The sequence below is a fragment of the Puntigrus tetrazona genome, chromosome 15 (assembly GCF_018831695.1).
Source record: "Puntigrus tetrazona isolate hp1 chromosome 15, ASM1883169v1, whole genome shotgun sequence".
Lineage (NCBI taxonomy): Eukaryota > Metazoa > Chordata > Actinopteri > Cypriniformes > Cyprinidae > Puntigrus > Puntigrus tetrazona.
The window spans coordinates 10,117,476-10,131,643 of NC_056713.1; the positions used below are offsets into that span (position 1 = coordinate 10,117,476).

At 39.3% G+C, this 14,168-nt stretch overlaps 1 protein-coding gene across 2 annotated transcripts in view; it reads right to left on the reverse strand.

The window, feature by feature from the left end:
• Positions 1-328: 328 nt before the first annotated feature.
• The window catches only part of hip1 (huntingtin interacting protein 1), a 41,685-nt gene continuing 27,845 nt past the window's right edge, over positions 329-14,168 (reverse strand). For both annotated transcript variants that reach the window (XM_043258842.1, XM_043258843.1), the window contains exons 16-31: positions 12,392-12,508; positions 12,182-12,283; positions 10,204-10,398; positions 9,914-10,061; positions 9,717-9,803; positions 8,614-8,721; positions 8,023-8,159; positions 7,020-7,130; positions 6,855-6,913; positions 6,509-6,602; positions 6,326-6,426; positions 5,235-5,340; positions 5,034-5,157; positions 3,341-3,402; positions 3,147-3,264; positions 329-3,012 (exon numbers count right to left, since the gene is read on the reverse strand). In XM_043258842.1, coding sequence (XP_043114777.1) covers positions 3,002-3,012; positions 3,147-3,264; positions 3,341-3,402; positions 5,034-5,157; positions 5,235-5,340; positions 6,326-6,426; positions 6,509-6,602; positions 6,855-6,913; positions 7,020-7,130; positions 8,023-8,159; positions 8,614-8,721; positions 9,717-9,803; positions 9,914-10,061; positions 10,204-10,398; positions 12,182-12,283; positions 12,392-12,508 — 1,680 coding nt within the window. In that variant the 3' untranslated portion in view covers positions 329-3,001. The remainder of the gene's footprint in view (positions 3,013-3,146; positions 3,265-3,340; positions 3,403-5,033; positions 5,158-5,234; positions 5,341-6,325; positions 6,427-6,508; positions 6,603-6,854; positions 6,914-7,019; positions 7,131-8,022; positions 8,160-8,613; positions 8,722-9,716; positions 9,804-9,913; positions 10,062-10,203; positions 10,399-12,181; positions 12,284-12,391; positions 12,509-14,168) is intronic.

Here is a 14,168-nt window from a genome sequence, read left to right on the forward strand (position 1 = left end):
ACACCTGGTGGGATAAGCTTCAGCGTGTAAACGGATTCGGTCCTCGTTTTTTTTTTTTTTTTTATTGCTTCAACAAATCATTTTACATAACCGAAAAACTCACAGGTTGCTTAATCTGAATGATTACACACGTTTGCGTCAAGATCTTTCCCCTCTGGCCTGCAAAAACCTCATCGATGTCTGTAATGTCGTTTATTATGACGCAAGGCGAAGGTCTCTGCGAGCGGAATCAAGACAAAAACGGTGGTTATATCAATGAGTGAAATATTTATTTAAAAACTGAAAAATAAAACAAACCCACACACATGGTTTTAGTATAGTATATATATATATATATATATATATATATATATATATATATATATATATATATATATATATATATATATATATATATATATCATACAAAGATATTCTCCAAAATGTTACTGAGCGGAATTGTTTTCGTTTCTCCGTTAACAAAAGTGAGAGGCAGTTTAGAGGCTGGCTGAGCTGGTAAGACTAGACAACCGAATCTAAACGGTGAAATAAACCATTATCGGAGGAGATGATGACACTCCGGAAAAAAAAAAAAAAAAATTGGAAATTAAATACCCAGTGTCGCAACTTAACATAACAGCCAAAGCAGTGCAACAAGTGAAACAATATGAGGGTATTAAGACATAACAACATAAGGGATATACAGTATATATATCATATCTCAGCATCCACCCAAACACACACACATTATATTAGTATTCAAGAACACACACGCACGCACACACTCATGGTTTTAGCCAACGCATGTTCGTATCGAGTCTACAGGACCCTTAAACTCAATCATTTCCTCTTTGTAGTTACTGACTGGTAGTTTGTGGAGAAGTTGAGGTAACCCTGGTTTGTAGATGACTACAAGACTGCAAGTCCCTGTGAGCTCTGGTGAGAGCTGTGCTGCTGGCAGACAGTGGCGGTCTACAAGGCTATGTGGTCTACATTGCTTTGACAGAAGTGGACAGACCTCCTGAACCCAGTTCAATTGACTTAACATTCCCCATGTATCTCCATTTTGTGTGAATGTCATGAAAACAGTCGGGAAATGTAAAAAAAAAATAATAATAATAATAAAAATAAACAAAAAAATTCCCCCAAAATGAATGCTATTTTGCCTAAAGAAAATTAAGCCCATTAAACAACTCTCCGTTAAATTAATGTGAATTACTATAAATAAAACTATAGAATTTAAATGGTAAAGTACACTTGTAAATGGCTATACATCGCGGTAATATTTGTACTGTATATGATGAGAAATATATACACAATTCTAAAAGAGACTTAATTTTTTTTTAAGCAAAATAATTGAAAACCGATTTTGACCGTTTTACAGAGCTCCTAAAAAGAGACCGTGATGGAAAAAAAGATGGAAGGAATTGTTTTAGCGTTGCCTAAAAAACACTTTTGCTCGCAAAAACAAATCATTTTTCTCAAGAAACTTTGCGTACGCTTACAACATTTAATTTTTATTTTTTTTCCGTTCCTTCGACATATTAGCGACCGATCGCAAAACCAGCGTTCCTCGAGAAACGTCTCGCAAACCTGAGTTTCCTAGAAAGCGCTCCCTTGAGAAAAACCTCTCGATTCCCTTGAAAAGGAAAAACGCAAAAACGCATTTCCAGGGAAACGTTTACATCTGCGTTGCGATGGGAATAACCTGAGGTGGAAGAAAAAACGGTTTCCGTTCATGTTTCATTCTCCCAGTAGATTTCCACCGTTTTTTTTAAGACAGAACAACGAAATGTAATTTCCATCACCGTGTCCCCTTAGGGGCTCCGTACCATTTTTTTTTAAAAAGGAAGCTCGAAATTCCAAACGAAACGCACCAGAGTTGAACACAGCGATGGATGGCTACATCTGTCCTCACGCCACGCTCTACAAGGTTTCATGATCTCAGTTCGCAACACCAAACTACAAATTTAAAACACTGTCCTAATGCTACTCAGATCACGATTTTTTTTTTATTTGTTTTTAAAGGTCTTTGTGAGGGAATGTGACCCTTTTTCCCTTTTGGAAGGCACGGGGCGTCTCTCCTCGCCTCGGTGTGAAGGTGTGCGCGTGTGTGGAGCTGGAAGAAGACAACGGGAATTAACGGATGCTGTCGTGTTAACGGTGTGTAAACCGCACGGGACCGTCACTAATACAATATGGTGCCGTGCTATCGGTGCCGATGAAACAAGGACCTAAATAGAGCTAGAAAACAAAAAGCATGAGCTCGAGGTCTCACAAAAAACAGTCAGTTCATATTCAGTCATGGACTTGAAACTGGTGAAATGGGCTAAGTTTGTCCCTATAAGTCAACACGGTGGAACAGTAAAAAGCCAGTGGATTAAATCTATTAAGGGTGTTCTTATAAAACGAGTGCCTTGGGAACATAAAGCTTAACATAAAAAAAAAATACAGAGTTGAGTTTTCTAGTGTTTCAGGTGTTAGTCCGCAGTAGGTCATCATCTCTTACTCGTTTTAGTCCAGTGACCACTGCTAGGGGACTAGGGAAGGACGGACCCAGGCGAGGGCTGATCCTACGCGACGTTAAGGAATGCCTTTAAGAAACGGAAGTCGCACGCTGCTGCTGCTGTTTGTAAAAGTCGAGTCCGGGAAGAATCGCAGCACAGCGAAACGGGGGGGCGACTCACCCTTGTGCAATGCGTCATGGGATGTTTGACGGGAAAGACCCCCGCTCCGTACGAGGAGGAAGAGGACACGAAATACTCCGACGGTTCAGCGAGCCTGCACTTCCCTCTCTGTCCACTAGGTGTGCCACCCGCTTCCTTCCCCATCCTCGCGTCTCCAGACTCCACGGGCAGGGGAGGAGGGAGCAGGTTAGAAAAAAAAGCACCTTTTATTTGGCTTTAATGTACAATAAAGAAATCGAAGAGTTAAAAAGTACAATAAAAAGGGAGAGGGGAAAGATATTGTGTGTGTATAAAGACGCCAAGCGGCCCGTCTGCGGCACAGAACGCGACGAGTCTCAACCCGTTCCTGCGGATGAACACAAAGAAACCCTTTAGATCGAACACACCCTTTGCACCGCTAATTACCTTCATAAATCTCAGAACTCTGGGATGTTTTTTTGGCTGATTGTATTGCGTGTGTGGTTTCACTGGGGCTCTCACCCTCCTCCTCTCCTCCCCATCCCTCTGCGACGCCAGCGAGCTCGTAATGCTTCTTCCTCAGCTCGCCCAGTCGCTCCCGCTCTTTCTGCAGACGAGTCTCCAGCTCCAGCACCAGCACCTGAGACGCGTCACACGCTCAGATTTTGCTCGCTTGCATGCATGAAGACATGGGAAACGGGTCGACGCACACTCACCTGCGCGTCCATCTCCTGCCTCTTGATCTGGGTGAGGGTCATCGCGGAAAAGTCCATCGTTTCTGAAACAAAGAGAGGATTCAGCACAACTTATCAAAACTGAAACTGTGTCTTTTGGTTCACGTTACAAAGTAATACTGGACTCTTCAAAGTGATTTACAGTGGCTTTTACCCCAACTTTATTCAATATACGCCATCTTTTAACACACTGAAAGGTTGTAGTTTGTTTCATATCTCCTTCACGTTTCATTTCAGGCTTACACATTGCTGTGTGAGAGTTGCAAAATGGCAATCAGCGTCAACAGAAGAACAAATCCTTGACCTTTCCTACCTGCGTATCTCAGACTATAACACTGTGTCAAACAGCTTTCGGACTATTGAGGTGATTTTCTTGTTTGCAGGTATTTGTGTCACAATTTTTTTAAAAATGAAAATCTCTTAATTTTCAGAAGCAAATCAAGATTTCGCCAGGACACACATAGTTTATATAATAAAGTGATTAAAGTTTTATTGCACTTTATTTGGATAGTTTATTGGAAAAAAAATTATTAAACAAAATAATAATGATAATGTAATAATAATTAGGGCTGTAATGGTGAAAGAATACCATTGCAGTAATATATATATTTTCTTTATAGTGTATATATATATATATATATATATATATATATATATATATATATATATATATATATATATATACATACACATATACACACACACACATATACATATATATGTGTGTGTGTAAAATCTGTCTATGTATCAATCAGTCACTTATTTATATAGTAATTGTATCGAAGCACTGAACAGTTTCAAAAAGGAGAATACAACGACATGGATGTATAAGGACTAGATTGAACAATTTGTTATTAAATGCAGAGGCGGTCTCTGTAAACGAATCGACGATAATCGCTACAAATGAAGTGCCCTAAGCAACCAAACAAACCAAAAGTTCATCTGTTACAGAATGGAGAAAAAAAAACCCATGGGAGAAACCTGGCACCAGGAGTGTGAATGTTATGATGTAATGAGGCCATTTTCACAAACCAATTGAACCACAACAATAACCAAATCTAAATCACGGTGAAACAGGAAGTGAAATAAACAGAGGAGAGCGACGAAACAATCCACACAGCGTAACACAGACCTGTTGATAAGATCGTTAGTCTATTGTTAGCGTCTATACAGAACAGCTATTAGTTCTGATCATCGAATCATTCGCCGTCTGTTTAGGCTTATTAGGAGTATCAACATGGTACATTATGTTATCATTAACAGTACCCTACACGTGCACCAATCATATACACACTTCGTGGTTGCTTCCTCTGCAGTTATGCTCGTCGTACATTAAAAATAAATATATATATATCTATTTATATTATTCACAGTTTTTTTGCTTTTTAGTTAGTGCTGTCAAATCGTGATTAAACACAATGTGTCTGGTCACTGTTGTTTAAACGTCTCTGCCTCCATCGGCTCAAGAGCCTGACTGTGTAGACCTGCTCATTCCTGCCTCTCTGGAGGGCACCGTAAACCAGTTTTCATAGCTATAGTTAAATGTAAAATGGAGCAATGAGACCGTGGAGGTCAGTGAGGGATAAAATGAGGCTGCCGCCGCTGCCACCCGTCATTTCTTCAATCTGGCTCTAATTTAACAAATAAATGGAGAAATTACAGAGCTAAAGCTCACCCGTTTCCTCGATCTGAGACTTGCCAGACTTGGTTGATGCCACGACCCCTGCCGTGGCCTGGGTGACCCCTTTAGAGGCCTGCTGGAGACGGGAAAGGTTCGAACTGTCCTTGTCTGCTTTGACCTAAAGCGATCGAATGGATTACTGTCATTATACTGTTTTAAAGTTCACGCAATGTTGCTGGCAATTTGTTGTTGTACCTTAGAAGCTGCGACCAGCTGAGCCGTGCTAGCGGCGATCTCGCGCGAACACACCATCAGCTCCTCAAACTTGCCCTTGCCTTGCACCACCTGATCAGCTGCATCACTGGAGGTAGAACAGTGTTGACAGTTCATTGATCAATTAGTGTACGAGTCCCACCGTAGCGGGCCCAAGGATTTATGCACTGTGGAAAACAGACTCCGAAATTGAGTCATTAAAATGGAATTTATAATATAATGTGAAATGTCACAGAATCGGACAACTTTTGGATGAATAAATCAAAAGTAGAGATGTATTATGAAGTAAAAGTGCAACTTCAAATTGAACTTTTAATTTAATTTAACCTTACACTTTATTTTAGGGTCTCTTAAATGCTTATTAGCATGCATTGAACTAGAATATTAGCTGATTATTAGTATTAAGCACGTATTAATGCGTATAACATGACCTTATTCTACATCCATAATCCTAACAATAAGTAAATAAGTGTTCCCTATTATAAAGTGTTACCTCTTTTCATTATTAAATCAAGCACAAAAAGAAATAAAGTCTGTTGTAAGAGTGGCTATGTTTGTGTAAATGATTATAACAACAATGAAACAATTTCTTAAAACTTTTAAAGGAATCATAAAAAATATTTATTGTAAACATTTTGTCACATGGCAAAAATAAATAAATTATATATATATATATATATATATATATATATATATATATATATATATATATATATATATATATATATATATAAATAAGAAAAGGGTATGTCAAAGACAGTAAATAAAATAATTTAATATGGCCCTGTTATAAATGTAACTGTTCAACTTAACTGAATTCAATTGATTGCACATTCATTATAATGATATAAATGTAAGTAACTATTAAAATAAAAAATACAAAAGTTGAGAAAAATAAGTGAATATATTTAATTAAACAAATAAATGCAAGTGAAAAAATTTAAAATGTATAAGGTCCTAAAAAAAACCCCTACATGCTTTCTGCTAACTACTGAGATTTTTAACCCCTATGTCACAGCATCTTCCCGAAAAATACAAACATTTTTTATTTTCTCACTGTCTAACATACTCACACCAACATAGTGGCACCCCAGCCCACGGCCTTGGAGGCGGAAATGAGCCCTTCTGTCCAACGGGAATTCTTGGCGTAGAACTCCTTCATAGATGCGGCCCCCTGTGAACACAGCGGCCCCTTCGTTAAACCATTTCTGTCATTTTGAGCGCGAGTCGAGCTTGAAAATCTGGCGTTGACTCACCCTGCCGCTCTCCACAATGTCCCTCTGCAGGTCTTTGGAGGACAGCACTAGCACTTTGATGGCCTGCATGAGATCTGTGCAGGACGCCAAGATCCTGCAGGGGGCGACAGAGAGCAACATTTAAAGACTCGCGGCCTGTTTCTCATGCACCAGGGTGGGTCTGCTAATGCGTCTGGGCGCATGTAAACGTGCAGGGCTATCCAAGTGAAACAAGCTCAGCATGGAGACAGTCTGCTCACTGAATACCCAAATCCACAGAGGTGCATCAACCAAATAAAACCTGTAACCGTAATCATAAAAACATTGTTTATTTATAATGAATAACACGTGACTTGGTCAGCCTGACCTTTCATTGACTTCCATTTTGATTCCAGTGTCAACCGCCCTGGACTTATTGAGCATTTCCTGTTTGAGAGCAAAGGGGAAAACCATTAGAGGAGTAGATTGGAGCGCTTCATGTTTTATTAAGCCTTTGTCTGTGGCACAGGGAGAGCAGGGAACGTCTGGTTACCTCGATCCTGGCGGCGGCTGACTCCACTGCTGCCGATGTGGCTGCCATCTCCTGCTCCACAAGATCTCCCAGCTCCCCTTGCTGCAGTTCTAGACCCCGAGGACGCAACTTCTGCTCAGAGAAAACGAAATAGCATACTCTATCTATTTCTGTTTCTTATTTGTATGATAGGCGTACTCATGGAATATGTGAATGATACACTAAGTGCTAGGGATATAACCAAAGCGCACTTTGTATCCCACAATGCAATCTGCTTGATCTTTTATATGCAGCGTGGCCAATGATCATGTGACACTGAAATCTCTTGATGCCTAATTAATTCGGAGTGCCTTATATTAAAGACGTATTAGACTTCACTTTCTATTAAAAAAAAATGTTTTAAAACCCTCCTTCTGGACTCATTGGATCAGATTGTTGACTAAAAGGGTTACAAATGGTTTTCGCAGAAATTATTTAAAATTAAATCAATTAAATATGCAATATTAGTTGAAAACTGAATGAAAATGAAATGTTGCACTGGCGATTAACTGAAATAAAATAAAGCAAAGCACTAAAACTGTTAATAAAATAAATAGAAAGATTTAAAAATAATAATAATAATAATTAAAAAAAAAAAAAAAAAAAAAAAAGACAAAAGCACATACAATTATTAAAACAAACTATAAAAATAAAGGGCCAGATTTACTAAACAGGGCAATTTATGGATCATAAGATGCACAAATGCATATTTGCAAACACTAATTTCCTAACCTTGTTAGACGTTACATGTACTTAATATAGTATTAACAATAAATTATGCATAATTAAATGCAATTAACACTAAAACAAACCCTAAATGTGGGGGAAAAAAGGCTGGAAACACTAACATTTTTCCATACTCTGCTTTCTTTTTTCCATATTCTCCAAACCTTAAAAATAAGTAAATCAAATTCTATACTTTTCCATACCCGTTATGAAGCCTGTATGCTCTATCTAGAGGCCTGTGTCTCAGTGGCTGGCTCACCTCGCCCAAGGCCATGACGGTATCCAGTGCCGCCCTCAGCCTGCTGCAGTCTGCCGTCTCCATAGACTTCTGCTCCTTGAGCTGGCAGAGCAACGCCAGGGCCTCCGCGCCGCACGCCTTCACGTCGTCTGCCAACGCTGCCCACGGACAGACACAGGCAAAGACAGAAAGCAAAGAGCAGTCAGACGAGCCATCTGTCACCTGCAGACACTCCACATACGCTCGGGCAGACGCACACATCCCGTGACGAGATGGCTTGTGAGCGTGGGAACTACACATTAGCCGTTTTGAGTTATGTCACGCTCCTTTAAAGCACTCACCAGTCCTCCGGCGACCGAGTTATCAGCGCGATGCATGGATAACAACTTTTGAACGCATCTTAATACGCGGATATAGCGCTGCTGTGTAATATTTAGCAGTGTAATAATAGAAAGGACATTTATGCTGCCTACATCAAAGGGATGGTTCTGGTTCTGGATGCCGATTGGTCGATCAAGTGTGCGTGTCAATGAATGAGTCTTTAAGGAAGTGTTTGCATAAAAGTATGATAACATATCAGCTCCCTGGAACAGATTGACGTGTCGTGCTCACCGTCAGCTTGCTCCACCGGCACCATGTGTGAGGTGGCACTGCCCTGCATGATGACGTCTCCCAGCAGGTGAGCGAACTGAGTCACCGCCCGCACCAGTCCAGACACATCTATCACACACACGCAGGAGAATCAGTGTCACACCGTTTCAACACGATCAGCTCAACAAATGTGATGAAATTAAGTCTGCATGCATTCATGGTGAGTCATTCGTGGTAATGTTTTTATATATATTATAAAAAAAATAGGTATACAATTAGCTGCGGTTTTATTTGAGCTTATGTATTTTCAGCGCAGAACTGCAGTAAACGTTTTCGATAAGTAGCTCAGTTGCCTTTAAAATGTGAAAATTAAGATTTTTTTGGTAATCGTTCAAACAGTTAGTATTGCAGTATGACAAACCACTACATCATGGACGTGTCACCATTTATTCTGCAGCCTTACTAGATAACGAGCACAGCCATAAAGATGACTGCCATGTACAATCATTTCAAAGATGATTCAGATATATATTTTAATGTTCCAGTTTATTCATTTTAATAAAAAAAAGTAGACTCCAAATTTTGTTCATGTTTATTTATTTTTTGAAAAACTATCATTGTATTATACATTTTTTGTATTTCTTATTATACTAGTGTTTAAAATGTGGGAGTAAAACTTATATTCTATGAAAAGGATCAAATTAATTAAGAGACAAAGACATTTATACTGTAACAAATAACGTTGTTACAAACAAATGCCTTTTTAAAATTTCCATTCAACAAACGGTGCAGTGGCAATGACGCAAAAAATATCTTTGCTATCAGAAAAATAAAAACAATAAATAATTAAACAAAATAACAACAACACTACTTGATGGAAAAAAAAGCTTTTAATCTTTACTTTTTTTTTTTACCTTAAATCTTACAATGAGAGTTATCTTTTTAGGAAGCTTCAATTAAGCTAGCTAAAAGACAGAGCAACATTACTGTTCTTTATCTACTTTGAGTAATGTGTAACTTGCAACTTTCACAACGTTGCTGGAGTGAAAGGTACACTGTTGAATGCTGGCCGAGTAGGGACATGAGTGAGAGTGTGTGTGTGTGTGTGTGCGCATTTAATTCACCTGTGTTATCTGATACAAAGCCGTCTCTGGCCGACTGCAGTCTCTCCACGCAGTCCAGAGCCACCTGGCACCTGGACACCAGGTAATCTACACACACAAGAAGGTCTTTTAATATTTATTACGCTCTTGCAGGGCAAGTCCTGCTTGCGTGGTGTAATCAGTGGTAAGGTTTAGGGTAATCTGAGCTGGTCTCTGACCGGCTGAACTGGTGCAGCTGATGTGAGCGGGGTCATCGAGCTGATTCAAGCTGTCCTGTACAATCCTCCCTGCCTCCTCCAGTGAAGCCCGCAGAGCCGCCCAGCGCAGAGACACCAGCTCGCTCTCCAGAGCCTGCTCGCGACTCTCCTACACACAACCAAAACCGCCATTTTAGACTTGCCGTTTGCCGTATTTACGTATTTTCTTCTGGTATAATGAATCTGAACTCGTATAAAAGGTGTTATTGTAACAAGGCAACTGTAAATCAACAGTAAACATAATATTCAACCTTCTCATTGAGTTGGTTTTGCAGGGCCTCAGCGGCTTTCACGCCACTCTCCCTCTCGTTGGTCAGACTGCTTTGCACGCGCTCTAACTCCTCCCCCAAACTGGCTACCTCCGCCTCCTTCTGAGATACGGTCTCCATAAGCCCCACCTTCTCAGCCTCCAGAGCGGACATCTGAGTATTGAGCTGCTCGTTTGACTGTACGAAGAAAGTGAATAAAGTTAATAAAGTCAACTACAGCATTTACTGTGACATTTTTTGGAGAAATATTGAAGTAAAAAAAAAACTGAAAAAGCCCAAAACAAATATAATAATATCACTAAACCAAATTAAAACATACAAATAAAAGCTATAGAAATACCAGCACTGTCAAATGATTAATCGCAACCAAAATAAAAGTTTTTGATTACATGTATGAATATATGTATGTGTACTGCATATATTATGTATATAAAAAATGAACACACATGCATTCATATTATATATACACTATGCATTCATGCATTATATTACACTTGGGAAATAATCAAGGAAGTGGTTTGTAGACCAACCCACATATAGCATCTTAATCTGGTTTCCTCAACAAAAACCCTATTTTGAAGCCTAGATACAATCTCCAGAAGTAAAAAGTTAAACGCAGGATATAAACAAACTACACCACAGTCGCAAGACTTCATTTAATTATATTTAATGTCTCTGACAAGCTTTGTGGTCCCATTTAGCTACTTTATAGCACCAATTTTGTCGACTGGGCACAAGTGCATGCCAAAAAAAAAAAAAATGTAACAAAAATATCTCAAGCTTGTGTTAATTGCAGACTTATTTCAGACATTTAACCAAAAATCCGTTGACTTCGGGATGGCAGAAATGCAAATGCTAAAATGCAACTTCATTTCCGAGTTCTGACCACCAAAAACATCCCTGCAACACTCTACGAAGCTTAATAGGAGTGAAAACGAAACAGTCAAGTTATAGATGTTAACTGTGTCAGTGTTCTGAAGACAGCTGTCTTGAGTTGAGCAGCAGGTGTGCAGGTGACAGAAGGAAGTGGGATACAGGGGAGGAGGGGTGATATAGAGACTCCCACATGCAGTCTGGACACATGAAGTCAGGTAATTCAGCACCCAATCACCTGCTCTAGACTAACAGCAGAGACAGTCACGCATACAGCCGGTCACAACTTTCATGCTAGCTCAAAAACAAAATCCGGCAAAACGGCGGTTCATTTCATATTTCATCTCAATATGACGTCACAGTGTGACAGAAGCTCATCGCCTCCTCTTTAGCCCCGCCCACCAAGTCACACACATAGGAGGCGACGGGTAAATAATAGAGAGGCACAAACAACAGGATTACTCAAGCAAGAAAAAACGATAGAGGTCCTTACAAGGATTATGTGCAGATAGCTAATAGGAGGTCTGTATAAAAGCTGTTTATCGCATTTGGCATTGCTCAAGGATCAGGTAATGGATCAACTCACAAGTGTGAGTAACAAGGACTTTTGTAACGTGTTGTAATGTGCTTTGTACATATTAAACAATCTGTAAGAGCCTATTTATAGATTTTTTAAGTACGCACATTGTTTGTACATCACAGCAGCGTCCATGTATTATTTTAATATGCAAAACTGCCAATCATAACTGTAAGCATTGAAGTCTTAAATGCAGCATGCAGGTTTTTATTTTTTTGCCATTGCAAATTGGTGTGTATTATCTTAATTATGAACACACTGGCTTGTAGTGCAAAAAGTGTACCACTTACTGCGTCTCGCTAATCATCTAGTTTTTTTTCCTACAGCAGCCAGTGAACCAGAAGTCATGGGCTTACTTCCACATCGAAAAATAAGTTGGTTAGTGTTGTTTTGTACAGTTGTTGCGAATGCAGTTCGTGAGCCTTTATACAGTATTAGGACAAGGAATGGAGATGGATTTGTGAGAGAGGTGAGGAGGAAGAGAATGATGGGTAGAAGGTGAGGTCCCACCTGTTGGGAGGAGGTGACGGTGCTCTTCAGGGTCTCTAGTTCAGATCTGCTGGACATGAGCTCGGCTTGTAGAGCTTGAAGCTGCTCTAACTGAGCCTTCTCCTACTCGTGCACATACATGAGGATAGGGACGTGTAAGACAAGCAAACTACGGATACAACAGGCAGAGGGAGTGTGTGTGTGTGTGTGTGTGTGTGGTTTGTGTTCAACCTGCTGACTGGCAGTATCCTGAGCGGCTTTCAATCTGTCCTGCATCTCTTTTTTCACATTCTCCACCTCATCCTGAGCGGCACGGGCCACCGTCATCTGACGAGTCACCTCAGCATTCTGTGAAACACACAGACATGTACAGTTTAGCACAGAGCCCAGACTCTTGGCTGACCCAGTTCTTTTCCCAAGGACGTGGCACCCACTGTCGGATGTCTCTGTGGTGGGATCAGAGCGTGCAGCTGAAAGGGAGTGAGTGTGATGACAGCCTGTGAGCGTGGCGGAGGAACACAGCGCCAAGTTTCATCTGTGCAAGAAATGGAGCGGAGTGTGCAGGGAAACAAGTCTGGTGAAGGAGATAAACCACCTGCAGGTTTACTGACAGGCCTGACACTGGAGCTCAAGTCGGCAGTATGTAGTGTGTGCACTGCGTCTGTGCAGTAGGCAAATTCTCCAACTACTATCAACGCAGAATGACGACTGCATTTGCCAAAACAAGCACAACCCACAACCCAATGTACTTCACCTTTCATTTTTAGTGTGAAGGAAATGTGAAAAATATATAATAAATATAATTTAGACATTTGTATAGTTACAAAAAAAACTTTCAAGTAAATGCTGTTCTTTTGAATTTTCTGTTAATTAAAGAATTAACAGTGAAAATTGATTAAGTAACCTATTTCCACAAAAATATTAAGGAACACAACTTAACAGAAAATCTGCATATTAGAATGATTTATGAAGCATTGTGTGACTTAATAAAAATGATAATAAAAACTGAGCTTTGAATATATTACATCTGACAGATTACAAAGCAGAAAACAGTTATTTTAAATTGTAATAATATTCCACAATATTACCACTTTATTCTGTATTTATGATCAAATATATACAGTACGTGTGAGCATGATAGACTTTTCATACATATTGTATTTGAAGATAAATGTATGAAGAATAAGCAATGCTAAAACTAGAAAGGTATCGTTTCCCTATGTCAAAACAATTGTATAAGACATACCTGTTTGAGTGTCAGAAAGATTTATATAAATACAAGTCAAGAAGTTATCTCAATATGATTTTTGATTCTGGTTCTTAAAAAACGTTTCTTTTGGAATTTTTATTTTTAATGCCATATATGCTTTAATCCTAGATATACTGGGATCTAGGTGCAGCTCCAAATTATTGTATCCTACCCGTTTTCAATGCTCAAAAACCAAATGTGACACAGTCAAATATGCAAATAATAACAGTAACCCAGGGTTTAAGAATGTAGTGTGAAACGTCAGATTAAGAATGACCGGGATTGATTATTAACTCAAAATGACATTATCTATGGAACTGAACCATGACCAGAGCTGGGGCTCTCCAAGAACTGAGTTTGAGACTACTGATATAGGGCCAAAGATACCAAAAGGAAAGATCTAATACTTAAAAGGGCATCAAGATAACTTTTACGCTTCTTGAGTTACAGGCATGTAATCTTTGGTGAAAAATGGCTCTTTCACCGTTTTTTGATGTGATGGCACATAACGCAAAGATTGCACTAGATTTAACTAATATACCTAATAATCTCTGTATAAAAGTAACATCGTGAAGCCGCCATCTTGACCCTACCGTAATTTGCAGTAGTCGTTCTACAAAAAAAAGTTGATTTCTCAGTAAATATTCATGCACAACATTTAATATTTTCCTCTCATCGTTATGCATGTTTATCTTTCTTCAGAAAAATATGAGCAAAATCAAAAATCTGAACTGGGGACCTCTGGGTTGACAACAGAAT